A 14371-nucleotide genomic window follows, 5' to 3' on the forward strand; every position below is an offset into this window, starting at 1 on the left:
CACAAATTGTCTTGGTGGGATCTTGCTGTGTGCAAGTTGGCTGCCATGTTCCTTGTAATAGTGACTACATTTAAGGTACTTGACTGATTGCTTTGGGACATGTGCCTCTGAGCAGTAGACTGGCACAGTTTGTGGAGCTACTGCCCCAGTGCCAGAAATCCAAGTCCAGTCCTCACCTTGGGTTCTCTCTGCGTTTGAATTTGTGATCGTCCATGTGGGTTTTCTTTGGGTGCTGAGGTTTCTTCTCGCATTCTGAAGATCTGTTGGCAGGTAAAATGAATTGGCTGCTGCAAGTCAGCCCTAGTGTGTGGAATCGGGGGAGGAGCTGTTAAAGTGGTGGAGAGTAAAATGGGATCTGTGTAGGATTAGTGTAAATGGGTGATTTATGGTTGATGCATACTCGGATTGACAGGTCCATTTCTGTGCTGTATTTCTCGGATTCCTATCAACATCGCGAGGTTGTACAGATGCTGTAAAAATATCAGTCCTAGATCATAACACTAAACTTGAGATTTTTTGCTTCGTGAAGCTCAGAGAGATAGTGGAACTTCCCAAACTACATCGGGTTGTGATACCCTGTAATTTTTTCAGGCATACAGTGATTGAGTTTGCAGAGATACTAGGTGGGGCAAGCTGCCTACAGAGTGGGAGGGCTTGGTGTTTGAGAGGCAATGAACTTCCATTAATGCTCCCTCCTCCATACCACAAACCAAAGTCAAAAATGTGGTTGCCTATCAAAGAAGGAATGTTGGCAATCAAAAATTTGCATTTTTCTCTTTGCTCTTGGGACTTGCCCACCTCTTTCTTAGTTTATAAATTACTTAAGAAGTTTCCATGGTAATGTGACAGCCAATTTGCACACAGCTAGATGTCACAGAGCAACGGTGAGGTTAATGATCAGATAATTTGTTTCCATGGTGTTGGTAAATGCACCAGAGAGAAGTCTTGCTTTTAAAAGTTTGGAACAGTTTTCAAAGCAGCCACTTCACATCTTAGTTTAATGTTACACCTGAAATGTGAAGTATGGCTCACCTAGTTTTTTTTCCCTGTAGTGACTTCAGCAGGGTCTGAAGCACTGCTTTAAAATCTTCTCTTTCCTTTCATTAAGAGTGTAGAGATACAAAAACCTTGGTGGTTGTGTTTGCTTAAAATGGTTTTAAAACCACAAAACATTCAGTGCTTCATCCTAAATAGCAAGTCAACATCAAGAAGGAAGTCAGAGATGCAAGGGACTCAAAAGCTGGTATCTGGAGCAAAAGGCAAAACTGCTAAAATAACTCAACAGGTCCAGAGTGCCTTCAGTGGGGGATGAAGCTGGAAGGGGTCAAAGGAATTGCCCATGTTTTTGTGTTGAGACTCTGCATCAGGACAGGTGTAGGCAGGGTCCTGACCAGAAACATTAACAGTTCTTCCCTTTCCAAGAATGCTGCTCATCCAGCTGAGTTCTTTCAGCGACTTTGTTTTTTTTTGCAGAAGGAGAAATTCATTTGTGGACTTCTATGGGAATCCCCATTAGCCAGAGAGAAGTGAGAATGCGGAACTTATTCCCCTTGGATGTAGTTGAGGTGAAGAGTGATGGATATTAAGAGGGGTTTGATCAGTGGCGTGAAAAAGGAAACAATGCTGTGGCTGGGAGTGAGTTTTTAGTTTAATTTAGTTTAGTGTTGTAACCAGTGTTAGGTGGGTAGAACTTTGGAGGTTGTCATTCTGGTCTTCTGGTCTTTTGCCAAGCTCCCAGTTAGAGTTCATAATCAGAGCACCCAATTCCTGAACTACTGTCCCAGGTCTACCTGCTAATAAAGTAGGGTCCTAGTCTGCTAATAAAATCAAAGCAGTTAAATTGGTCACCTTGCGTCATGGTGTAGCCCTTCAATGCTTTGGTGTAATCTTACAGTGGCTTCGGTATATATAGTGGGTGTTGGCAGCCAAACCTTGTGCAGCTTTATTCTCTGTAGCCTTTCGACACGGGTACAGTACTGCAGTCTGCTCTCAAGACTCTGCTGTGTGCCTCAAAGGTAAAACTTAGTGGCCCGAAGATCTGAATTCAGATGTAATATCTGTTTGATTTTACTTGACAGAGAAGGATGTGGTTGGGTAATTTTTGCCAGATGATTCAGTCCCCCTGTTTAGCTGCTTGCTATTTTGCTCCATATGGTACCAATTTGCATCTATTTTGTCTAATTTGATGTAAGGAACGTAGTTGTAAAAGTGGTATGCACTAGCGCTTAGCAATGTGTTAGTTGGGCATCCATGCAAACAGCAGGTGAATCCACTCTCAGGGCCCTACATTGAAGCCTCCTGTATTTCACTATTTCTGACAGATTACTCTATCTATGCTGAATGAAGTTGGCAATGCTTTTCAAAGTCTGGTTAATCTATTAACATGTCTCTGTAGCCTTGAATAGACACACTTTCAACACCACAGGTTTATCTTAATGCAAGGTGTGCAAGGACTAGCTCGAAACATTTGATGGACAGAGGATTGCATTGTATTTGAGAGGTGAATGATCTACAATTTCCATGCTGCAGACAATTTGAAGCAACTCACAGAATGCAGTTACGTTCTTCGCATATCAAGAAAAATGTGATTAAGATTGAGTGAGTAGACAAAACTAGAGGCCATCATTATAAGAACTGTCCCTAATGGAAAATAGATAAATATCTCCCAGTGGGCGGTGAGAATGTGGATCTCAGTATCACTGGAGCAATTGTGACAATTAGTGTAAATGCAGTCAAGAACAATACATTAAGTATATCTGTGTGTGTCTGCTCAACGCTCAACTGGACCTGTTGAAGTGAATGGCCTGCTTCTGCACAAGAATTGCATTTGTAATGCGAGCAAAAGCAAAACTTTTTATCCAGAGGATTTGTATCATTGCTTTGTGTAGAAGTATAGCAACTGTGCACGTTTGTAGTAATTTTTTTTTAAATCACAGCTGCAGTTTGCTGATTTGGACCCCGGAGTGTGAGTGAGAGGGAGCACGCCAATAATGAGCAACTACACGGTCTCTCTGGTTGGCCCAGCCCCTTGGGGATTCAGACTTCAAGGTGGCAAAGATTTCAACATGCCGCTGACCATCTCCAGGGTAAGCACAGCTTCTTTACATCTCCTTTTAATCTTCACTGTTGGCCTGGGTTCCACGTACAGCTCCAGCATGGTGCAGCAGGGAAGCAGGGCACTGTGTCCGCAGTAACATATGGTAATCCATGAAGTTCAAACTACTGACTGAGAAGCATAGATTTGAATCCACCGTGCAGCCATGAATTTTAAATCCCACCACTTGACTAAACTGGAATTTAAAAAAAACTAGAGTTTGTGTTGATCACCATGAAACGAGCTGATTTCAGTGAAAACCCATCTGGCTCACAAATGTGGTAAAATTTGCTGTTTTTAATCTGTTCTGTCGTGCAACTCCTGACCGTCTAATGTTTTTGATCTTGAGTGAAATAGCCAACAAAGTCACTTGATTCAAGGAGACACAACAAATTTGAGGGGGGGAAGAATTGTCGGTCCAATTCCAGTTCACCCACTTTCCTCGAATGTTCCACACACCAGTCATGTGGGTACTGCCGTAGTGTAATGGTTAACTATTACTGCTCAGGGCATCAGCGTTCAATCCCGGAGTCATCTGTATGTCCTCCCCGTGGAATGTGTGGCCTTTCCTCCGGATGCTTAGGTTTCCTCCCACAGTCCGAAACTCTACCATAGGTTAATTGGTCATGGTAAATTGTCCCGTGATTAGGTGAGGGGTAAATCGGGTTGTTGGGGTGGTGTGGCTTGAAGGACCTGAAAGGCCTACTCTGCGCTGCATCACCAAGTGACTAAATAAATCACTTTCTCCTGGCTGTTGACAAACGTTAACCATTTGCTAACGCAACTCTCACTCCTGTGACTCCCAAGTCTTTCCAAAGTATCTTTATTTTTAATGGATTTGTTTTTAAATAGCTGCCACTTCAGAGCTGATGATCTTTGCAAGCTGCATGTGATAGGACACCAGGAAACAGATGATCTAGGCCCGACGTCCAAAAATTTTACAGCAAATTCATGTTTCCCCCAAAGGGGTAAGAATGAGGAACTCTACTACAGGAAGTGATTGAAATGGATAGTGTAGAAATGTAGGAGAGACCGAATGGAGAAAAGACTAGGGAGTTGAGCTGTGGGAAAAGGGAATAGAAGAGGACAAATTTTGGCAGGCGGGTTTGGCCAACTAGGCTGTTTCCTTTGCTTTATATCCTAAGTTTTTTTTAAAAAAAAACTACCCGAAAGTAAATGTTTGGAGAGAGTTAAATACAGATTGAAAGGGATCATTTTGTACATGAGTCTATTAGATGTGTCTCATCCTTGGGGATACCAGGATAACTCTGGAGTCGGCATCCACTGGATAGTTGCCATGTTGTGTGCACTGTAGTGTTGGTCCAGAAGTGTTTTCACCTTGCCCACCTGTGCTTTACTGCTGGTTTGTCAAGATACATAGCCTCATCCCATCGGGGCAGATTGTGTCTTTTGCAGTCGAGCTCGGAAGGAAAAGTGTAACATAGAAATGTTCTATATATAGTTGCGCAATCTTTAATTGATGCCATTGCAACGTTGTGCGAAAACTCCCTGATGCCTGGCTGTCTTGCCCAACCCCAGTCTGAACTAGTATATTCAATCAGAATCAAGCAATTATCGTGGGAACCTGTTGTATAAAAATGCCAGTGTAACAGGATGTAACAGGATCTTTTTATAACTTCCTTTGAACTCAATGGTTGGGTGCGTTAACCTTGCTTAACATGTCCCTTTCATTGCAAGGAATCCAAGCAAGTTGTTATTATGTATTCCTTGTTGCGATATACTGCACATTGATTTCAAAATTGGATTCAAAGCCCACATATTAAGGACATTTATGAACTTGGGTATCTAGAGTTTCACAGCCAAAGGAGTTGACTGTGGCCAGTGTGGTAAATATTGAAAATTATTCAGTAAATGTGTGGTGTGAAGGGATATAGGGGGAATTCCAGCTTCAAACGTATTGTAGTTTGCTCGTAAGCAGGGGAATGGGAACCTGTGGGTGAGGCAAGGTGGGCAGTTCTTTGCCATTCCCAAAAAATCTTCTAGCGGTAAGGCTATGTACCCATCTGCATGGTTGCTTAATTACAGGGGTCTCACAAATTCAGAAACATTAGTACCCTGGCCCTCCCACATCACACCCTGGGCTCGGGCAATGCTTTGTCCTATTGATACGGAGTCATCGTTGTACAGCATGTGAACAGGCTCCTCAGCCGACCGAGTCCATACTGGTGATCAAGCACCCGTCCACACTAATTTTACACCAATCCCATTTTGTTCTCACTCTGCCATGTACCCATTAACATCCCTTTGATTCAGCATCACAGTGGGGAATTTTGCAGTGGCCCGCTGACCTACCAACCCACACATCTTTGAGATGTAGGAGGAAACCAGAGTTCCAACGGATAATGGAAATGTGCATACAATAGCCCCAGAGGTCAGGATTGAACATGGCTTAGTAGAGCTGAGAGGCATTATGTCTACTGGCTGCCTCATAGTTGGCACGGTACTTCTGTGAACATAGAGAAGAACACAGGAACAGGCCTTGCTCTTCAATGTTGTACCGAGTAATTAGCTACTGGGAGTTTAGTTCATAATTTTTCTGAATTTTAACTCATAATTCGTAATTTTCACAAAATCCAATTGGGCGTCTACTTGGACTCTAATTGCTGAACATTTAAAATTCAAGTGTTGGTAGCTCTTTGAGTGGAATACCGTATTGCATTTTTCCCTTCTCACGTGGTATTCTACTTCCCCTTGACCAGCTTCTATTTTTAAGATTCTACTTTAAACCTTTACGGGAGCCAGTGCCTGCTGTTCATTCTGTGATGCTCTAGTGATGAATGCCTTACGCAGGCACACTGGAATTATGTGGAAAGTCTTTTGAGCACTGTCTCGCTATCTTTCCCCTGGAGCATTAGCCACTGGTGTCCCCACAGTTCTTGTGAATGACGTGTGTTCTCTTCAGAGCTTGCCAAGCCTCGGGCCTTTGCCAGATTGTCTATGTGAGCCTCTCTGAATTCTTTTCCTTCTGGAGCACGGTATCATTCTACTTGTGCAAGAGGAATTCCTCCTGTAGATTCGCTTAGAAGGTAACTTGGGGTCTTCTAACTAGACTGATCAGTATGGAACATAATATTAGGCAAAGGTAGCTACTTACTGATACAGCAGGCCTGTTTGTCTGAAGCAACCTTTTTCTCTCTCCCTCCTTCCAGTCTTTTTTCTTACTGTAGCTGACTGACATGCTGACAATAGGCGCAGGTGTTTGAGTAATAGCGAGCAAACTTGCACTTGTGTAGCGTCGTCGGAACATCCCAAAGCTCTTCACAGCCGGTGAAGTATTTTAGAAGTGAGGTCAGTGTTGTTAATAACAAAAGCAACTGGTATTTATTACAGCGCCTCTAATTCTGTAAAAATAAAGTGCCCTATTCCCCTAGAAGGCATGTACTTAAGGTGGGGGGGGGGGAGGAGGAACTTCAAAGGTGATGTGCAGGGCAAGTTTACTTAACACAGTGGTGGGAGTCTGGAATGTGCTGCAAGTTTGGTTGGAGTCAAATATAACAGAGGCATTTTAGATAGGGATGTGAATGTGCAGATTTCCAAGGTACACTGCACAGAAAAGGGCCCTTCTGCCCATCAATTCCATGCCCGGTGAACTAACCCTATTTGCCTGTGTTTGGCCCATGGCCCACTATCTCTCTAAACCTTTGCTATCCATGTACCTATACAAATCTCTTTGATATGTCATTAATGTACCTGCCTCAGCCACTTTCTGTGGCAGCTCATGCCGTATACACACCACCTTCTGTGTGGAAACAGTTGCTGCTTGCGTACATTGTAAATCTTCCCGCTCTCACCTTCAGTCTGCTGTATGCCCTCTAGTTCCTCGTCCCCCTTTCCCGGGAAAATTACTGTGTAACACACCAAGTGCAGGAGGAACTCAGAAGGCCAGGCAGCATCTGTAGAAATGAATAAACAATTGACATTTTGGCCCGAGGCTCTTCATCAGGACTGTGTGTTCACCCTATCTCTACCCCTCTTAATTTTACACATCTATAATTTCCTGTTTTATTGGTGGAAATATTGGGCCACCTGACAAAAAAAAACCTTTTAAAGCAGCAAAGGGAGTTAGTTTTGGAGAGAAAAATCCAGAACTTGCAGCCTTAGCATTGGTGGAATAACTTAAGTTTAGGAACACTCAACAGGCTGCCGTTGAAAGAGCTCAAACGCTAGAGGACTCTGCTTGGACTACAGAGATGGGGAGTGACGAAGTTGTTAGTTTTATGATGATGGTCAACTGTTTTAAAAGTGAGATGTTCTCTGTGAATATTACCTGCTTGTTGGGGTAAATAGTCTGAACAACACAATGGCAAATCCTTCGAGAGTTTATTCTGTGCAGCTGTTGTTGTAAAAACAATAACATGAGTCACAGGAGGAATCCGGGGCATGCATTTCTGTGATGCCTGTTCAAAGCACCTTTCACTTGGCTGAAGTTTATCACTTTGGAGCTTTCCTTTGTTCACTGTCATAGACAAGCTCTCTGTAAATAGGACATGCGTAATTAGTCCATGTTTTCAAACCTTTCTCTGGGTAGATACCTTTCTACTTTGAAAATCTCCAACAGCTCCAGTATGCACTAAGTAATCTGATCCTACTGACTCTGGCTGGCCCTTTGGTCATCCTTATTGGCAGTCTCACTAATGGCAACAGTGTCTTCAACCCCCTTGGACCCAAACCTACCGACATCTCCTTGCTGCCCCAACCACCGCTAGGTACAGTACTCCTTGACATCGACTACTCTGGCCTAGTGTTTGGTCGCTGTCCTAATCTCCTTTTACCTCCAGGACAGTTTTTTTTTTGATACGATCCAACATCCTTGAAGCATTGTGACCTATTGTCACATTTTATAAATGGAATGGTTGTTAGTGATGACTTGTTGAGGTAAGGACTTGTAGCAGTAAAGCGAATGCCTAGTATCGTAAGGGACAGATCTTCATGAAAACAGGCCTTTGACCCAAATCCATACTGACCACAGTGCCAACCCAGCTAGTCCCACTTTCCTGTGATTGGCTTGTACGCCTCCAAGCCCTACCCCTCTATACTAACCAAGTGCTTCTTAAATGATACTATTGTACCTGCCTCAACTACTTCTGGCAGCTCATTCCACACACTCACCACCGTCTGTGGAAAAAATGTTGCCCTTCAGGTTCTTTTAAATGGTCACTCTCACCCTTAGCCTATGTCTTGGACTCTCCTATACTGGGGAAAAGAGTGTTGCCATCCACCTTATCTGTGCCTCTCATAACCTTAAACATTTCCATAAGGTCACCCTCGTTTTCTTGTGCTCCAAGGAATAAAGGCCTATTCTGGCTGACATCTCCCTGGAACTCCAGTCCTCTAATCCGGGTAACGTCCTCATAAATCTTTTCTTCACCCTTTCTAGTTTAAGCACGTCTTTCCTAAAACAGGGTTAATAAATGATAGTGATCTTTAAATTGTATCTATAAATATTAAAGGTCTTTAACACTGGAAATGAGGGAAACCAATACACCTTTTGAGAGTGATTTTTATCCTACTTTGTTAATCATTACTCTTAATCTGAAATTCTCCTCTTGGCTGACCAAGGCCATCTTGGCTTATTGTTCAAACCACGTGCTCATTGAAACTGCAGCCAGATAATTATTGACTATGATGTTGCCCTGAAATTATCTTAATGCACAGCTCCAGAGCTGAAACCAGATATGCTTTAGTTACTGCCTCCATGTTGTTTTGCATTTTCTCAATTTGGTTCCCGTAAAATTCAGCATTTATACCAACCTTTACTTGTTGAAGTTTAGCTTTGAGTTTAATATTGTTTGTTCTACTGCCTCAGCTGTGTTAACCTTTTGCACTTCTGACTATTGCTGCTTCAGACTTTTGGCAAACATTTGAATGGGGCAGTTGAGACACGTTGCCTAGTTTGTGAGGGACTCAGAGTATCTTAACAAAGTGAAATTGCTTTGATGTGTTTGTGACGTAATGGAGGTCAGTTAAGGTAATTCTAGGATTCAAGTAGCGGGAGAAACATGCTGGAATTTGCTTTTTCTCCATTTGAATTCTTAAAGCTTTTGTGACATTTTCCAATCATTGACTAATCCTTGAACCAGGTTTAATATCTTCTTGCGTGCTTCTTCAACAAACGTTGTTGGACGTCCCATTCATAAACCATGTAGGATGTTTAGCTCTGCAGAGCTGTTTATAGCCTTTTTCCCCCTCTGAGAGCTGCATACATTGTCATAAAGTCATTGAATTCATAATCTCCAGTAAGTGGGGTAGAAGGAGTGATCCTTTTCGAGTTCATTTAACTCAGTTGGATCATGAAGTATTTGTGCCACAACTGCAGTCAGCTGCTTAATTCCCTGTTGTGTTCCTACATTATCCAACAAAAATCTTTTGAACTGATATATTGTTTAAAGAGATAGCTCCTGCTCATATTCCTTCTGTCTATGTGGGCACCATCGGTCCTGCGCACTGTTTGTGTCCACAAACACAGACACACCAACGCACAAGTATAAATGCTCACAACAGCATAGGCCACTTGGGTAGGCTACGGTGTAGAGCCTACGCAGAAGTATAGATCAGCCTTTAGAATGGATACGCCAGAGTTGAGGATCTTGGCTACTGACCATCAGCCCATGACAAGTTGGGGATTTTGGGATTGGACAAGATTGGAGTTGGGGGTGAAGGGCCATTGGAGGTTTGGAAAACGTGCTTCTCTTGCTGTCTGTCTCACTGCCTTCAGGAAGAAGTGTTGAAGTAATGAAGTAATATCATTAAGAAATCCAGTGTCTGTGTATTTTATAGGACATTATTTATCTCTGTTATGGTTGTGGCCTTTTGTAGTTGAATTCCAGACTGTGGGTTGTCTCGGTCTTCAGTGATTCATTTCCCTCTGGCAGCTTTTAATGTTAGGTCATGAAAGAAGCATAAATGAATTGTTTAGAACACACACCGTTTTACACATTGAAGAAAGCAAAATGTGTATCGTTACCTGAGCCACTCCTAGTCGTCTTCATTTTGGCTTGCGTGAACTCTATGACACATTATCCTGTCTGTATCTTTCCCCATTTTGGAAGAAGGCTGGCTTCCACTAAATGCCATTCATGCTTTGTCAGAAGTAATGTGCTTTGATCTGTATTTTCCAAACACTTTATTTGTGTTCTGTTGGGTGGTGTGAGTGTTGCCATGATAAGTGCTTGCTGAATGTTTTAATCAAGTATGATTCAGCGTGTGACCTGATTACAACTAATATGAATCTCACTCTCCACATTTTAATCATACCTTAACAATATGGTTTTAAGTTCAAGTTTATTGCCTTTCAGCTATGTGCATGTATATAGCCAAACAAAACAATGTTTCTCTGAAGCCGAGATACAAAACACAGTACATATAGTCACACCAGCGCATGTAGTATCGTCCAGCATATGCAGATACAACAATATTAACAAAAGTCCCTGGAAAAGCATGGTCTGAAGATTGACAGATTGATATAACGAGAGATTTGTGAATCCATGTCAGCTAAAGGCAGTGGAAGCCAGGAAATGTGCTATTGATCAATGTACATTTTGTTGTAACTGCTTAAAACCAAATACTTTTCCATAGTGAACATCCTTAATGACTATTAATTCTGGGCCATTTTTCAGAAGATGCTGGCAGATTTAATTCGCTGACTGACATTAGTGAAGGAAGAACATGTCTTTGCATCAATCCATTAATTCCACAGTCATCAATGTGAAGACTATCTTTTAATCCAGATTTATTTCAAATAATTAAATTTAAATTCCCCTGCTTCCACAGTGTGACCTTGGTCATCAAGAGACCCTTGGATATCTATTCAGGAACTTTGATACTTCCTATTTCCATACTTCTATTTGACGTCCAGACGTTAAACACAGAACAGTACAGCACTAGAACAGCCCCTTTGATGCACAATGTCTGTACTGAGCACAGTACCAAATTGACGTAGTCCTAGATGGTGGATGTGAAGAGGATGTTTTCTATAGTGGGAGAGTCTAGGACCAGAGAGCACAGCCTCAGAATAGAGGGATGTCCCTTCAGTACAGAGATGAGGAATTTCTTCAGCCAGTGTGGTGAATTTATGGAATTCATTGCCACAGGCCGCTGTGGAGGCCTAGTCATTGGGTGTATTTAAGGTAGGGGTTGATAGGTTCTTGACTTGTGAAGACATCAAAGGTTATTGGGTGGAAACAGTAGAATGAGGTTGAGGAATAATAAATCTGCCATGATGGAATAGCAGAGCAGATTTGATGGGCCAAATGGCCTAATTCTGTTTCTGTATCTTGGGATCTTAAGCTAATCCTGACTGCCCACACATTGTCACATTGTTGTATCTACTTCCACTACCACAGCATGTTTTAACTACTTATCACTCTTTATAAAAACTTGCCCCACACATTTCCTTTAAAACTGTTCCTCCCCCCACATTAAATGCATGCCCTCCAGTAGTCAACATTTCTGACTCGGGTGGGGGGGGGGTTGAAAGGTTCTGAATGTCATCTTTATCCATGCCTCTCATAGTTTTATCAACTTTGATCAGATCTCTTTCCCCTTTGGCCTGCACTCCACAAGTAACAACCTGAGTTTTTTTAAGATTTCCTGTTGGTTCTCTGTTTACTGGCATTCAGTAATTTTTCTTGTGGAATTTCTACATTTATGGTGTATGGTACACTGAATTAAAAGTGTCAGGTGGCTTGCTGAAGGTGGAACAGTGGTGTTAAGCTTAACACAGAGCTAAGAGAGAAGCATCCAGTGTAATTTTTCATCAAATTTGTCAACCTGCTCAAATTTATCAGGGGTGATATTCTTCACTCTAGTTAGGCTTAGTACTGATTTTTGTTTTATTGGTCTGTTTAATGTATTGCGTTGTCAGTTTGTGAAGCCCATGAGGTTTGTTTGATTGATGGTGATCTCCTAATCTTCAAGCTGCTGCCCTTGCCGTCTTGGGTTAAGTGCTGAATAACAGCCTAAGCACAGGTTCTGTGATACACCAAGACATTTCTCCCACAGTGAGGGGGTGGGGTGGCAGAAGGAGGACATTCAGCTCTCAAGCTTGCTCTGGTGATGATTGATTTATGACATCTCCATTCAGGGAAGTAGTTTCACTTTTCGGCATGGGTCAAGATCACTAGTTTGGGATATGGAAAGGAGCAGAACTCAGACCATGGTGGGGAAAAAAAGACATCCAAGCAATCAGTCATGAAATGCTGCTCATAGAACTGGAGTGTAAGTAAACACTACTTTACTGCCATCCCAATCATTTCCTTTAACGAGTGGGAGATAAATTTGGGAGATGCAGTGTCCCTGTGGAAGGAGCTAGGGTTAAAAGGTTAGACATGGAATCCTGCAAATGCTGGAAATCTTGAGCAGTACGCACAAAAAGTTGGAAAGGCTCAGCAGGTCAAGAAGCATCTATGGAGAGGAATAAATGATTGACGTTTTGAGCCAAGACCCCTCAAAAGGATATAATTGAGCCAAGACCCCTCAAAAGGATATAATTGAGCCAAGACCCCTCAAAAGGATATAATACTAGGTCTTGGCATGAGATAACAATTGTTTATTCCCTTCTAAAAATGCTACCTGACCTGCTGAGTTCCCCAAGCATTTTATGGTGTTAATTCATTTGCTGTGGGAGGGATGTTAAAGTTCTACTGGTGGGCATAAAGGGAAAGCTGAAATATGAATAAGGACAGGTTGGAACCAAGGACTTCAAAAAGATTGATGAAAGAAGAGTGGTAGAGTGGGGAAGGGGACAAGGTGACCAACTGTCGTGGCAGGAAGTCCTCTCCTGATGTTGCTATCACTAAATTGGACTGTATACTACTGGCCATATGTTACTCATGTAAACCAGGCGGAGAAAGAATGAGCGTACAGGGTTGTGAAGGCTGTCCTTTAATCAGGACGTTGAGTATAGAAGTTCAGGTGTTAACCTGCCATTGTACAAGATGTTGGTGAGGTTGCGTCTTACAGTATAGTGTTCAGTTTTAGTCACCCTGCCAGAGGAAAGATACCATTAAGCAGAAGAGAGTGCAGGAAATATTTAAGGATGTTGCCAGGTCTTGAGGGACAAAGATATTGGAAGTGGTTGGGGAGGCTTGGACTTCACTCCTTGGAGCATTGAAGACTGAGAGCTGATCTTGTAGAGATGTATAAAATCGGGAGACATAGCAAGGATGGTTACATACTGTCTTTTTCCTAGGGTTGGGAAATCAAGAACTACAATTCGTAAGGTTAGAGGAAAGAGTTAAGAGGAACCTGAGGGGTAACTTCAGAGAATGGTGTGTATATGGGACAAGCTGCCTGAGGAGGTGGTTTAGGCAGGTATAGTAACAACATTTAAAAGACACTTGGGTGGGAAAGGCTTAGCGGGATATGGGCCAAATGGGAAAGCTGGGTGAGTGTCTTAGTTTAAAAACGCAAACACGAGGAAATCTGTAGATGCTTGAAATTTCAAGCAACACACATAAAAGTTGCTGGTGAACGCTAACTCTTCCTTCAGTTAGTCCTGACGAAGGGTCTCGGCCCGAAACGTCAACTGTACCTCTTCCTAGAGATGCTGCCTGGCCTGCTGCGTTCACCAGCAACTTTGATGTGTGTTGCTTGAGCATCTTAGTTGCCATGGAGCAGTTAGACCAAAGGGTCAGTTTCCAAGCTGATAGCTTGAATGTGAACCTGAAGGGTTAGTTCTGAAAACTTTGAATGTGTGATAATCATTAGCAATGATGAGCTATGCAATTGTACTTACTCTACTGTAGCCATGGTAAGATAACTCTAGTAACTCTGATCTCTGGATTATGAGCCCAGTAACTTGACCATTGTGCCGATAATGACCTACTGTCCACGACGGGACAAGGAAGGCAGTCTTTGATGCCTGCTTCTACTGACGTTGTTACCAATGACTCTCTTCCTCCCCTACAGCAGGAAGCTTGAGTGTAGGGGATGGGGATGCAGCAATAGTATGAGGGGAAGCATGACGAATCTTGCTGTCATGGGTCATGTACAATGAGGCAACGTGGCTGAGAGCTGATATGCACTAACCACAAGGTTTTAAAGAGTCACTTCCTAAGCTGCAGTTATGCAACCACATGTTTGTAGGTGTCTGTTCCTTTTTCTGTGGGGTCATAGCCCACAGCAAAGTATATTTAAGGTTCTTGGGTGTCTGTGTCTGCATGCTTGAGGTATGAGGATGTTGGCTCTTGTATTATAGAGCCAAATAGCATGGAACCAGTCCTATTGGTCCACTTAACTATTCTGAACAGGGTGCCC

The 14371-nt window shown here is 42.6% G+C and overlaps 1 protein-coding gene across 12 annotated transcripts in view; it reads left to right on the forward strand.

The window, feature by feature from the left end:
• LOC140196738 (PDZ and LIM domain protein 5-like) overlaps nt 1-14371 on the forward strand; it is a 261799-nt gene that overhangs the window by 16405 nt on the left and 231023 nt on the right. For 10 of the 12 annotated variants that reach the window (XM_072256439.1, XM_072256443.1, XM_072256444.1 and 7 more), the window contains exon 2: nt 2937-3086. In XM_072256439.1, coding sequence (XP_072112540.1) covers nt 2991-3086 — 96 coding nt within the window. In that variant the 5' untranslated portion in view covers nt 2937-2990. Of the gene's footprint in view, nt 1-1938; nt 2016-2936; nt 3087-5985; nt 6142-14371 lie in introns of those variants that run through there. The other 2 variants (XM_072256440.1, XM_072256445.1) reach the window with 2 other exon arrangements.

The sequence above is a fragment of the Mobula birostris genome, chromosome 4, assembly GCF_030028105.1.
Source record: "Mobula birostris isolate sMobBir1 chromosome 4, sMobBir1.hap1, whole genome shotgun sequence".
NCBI classification, from domain to species: Eukaryota; Metazoa; Chordata; class Chondrichthyes; order Myliobatiformes; family Myliobatidae; genus Mobula; species Mobula birostris.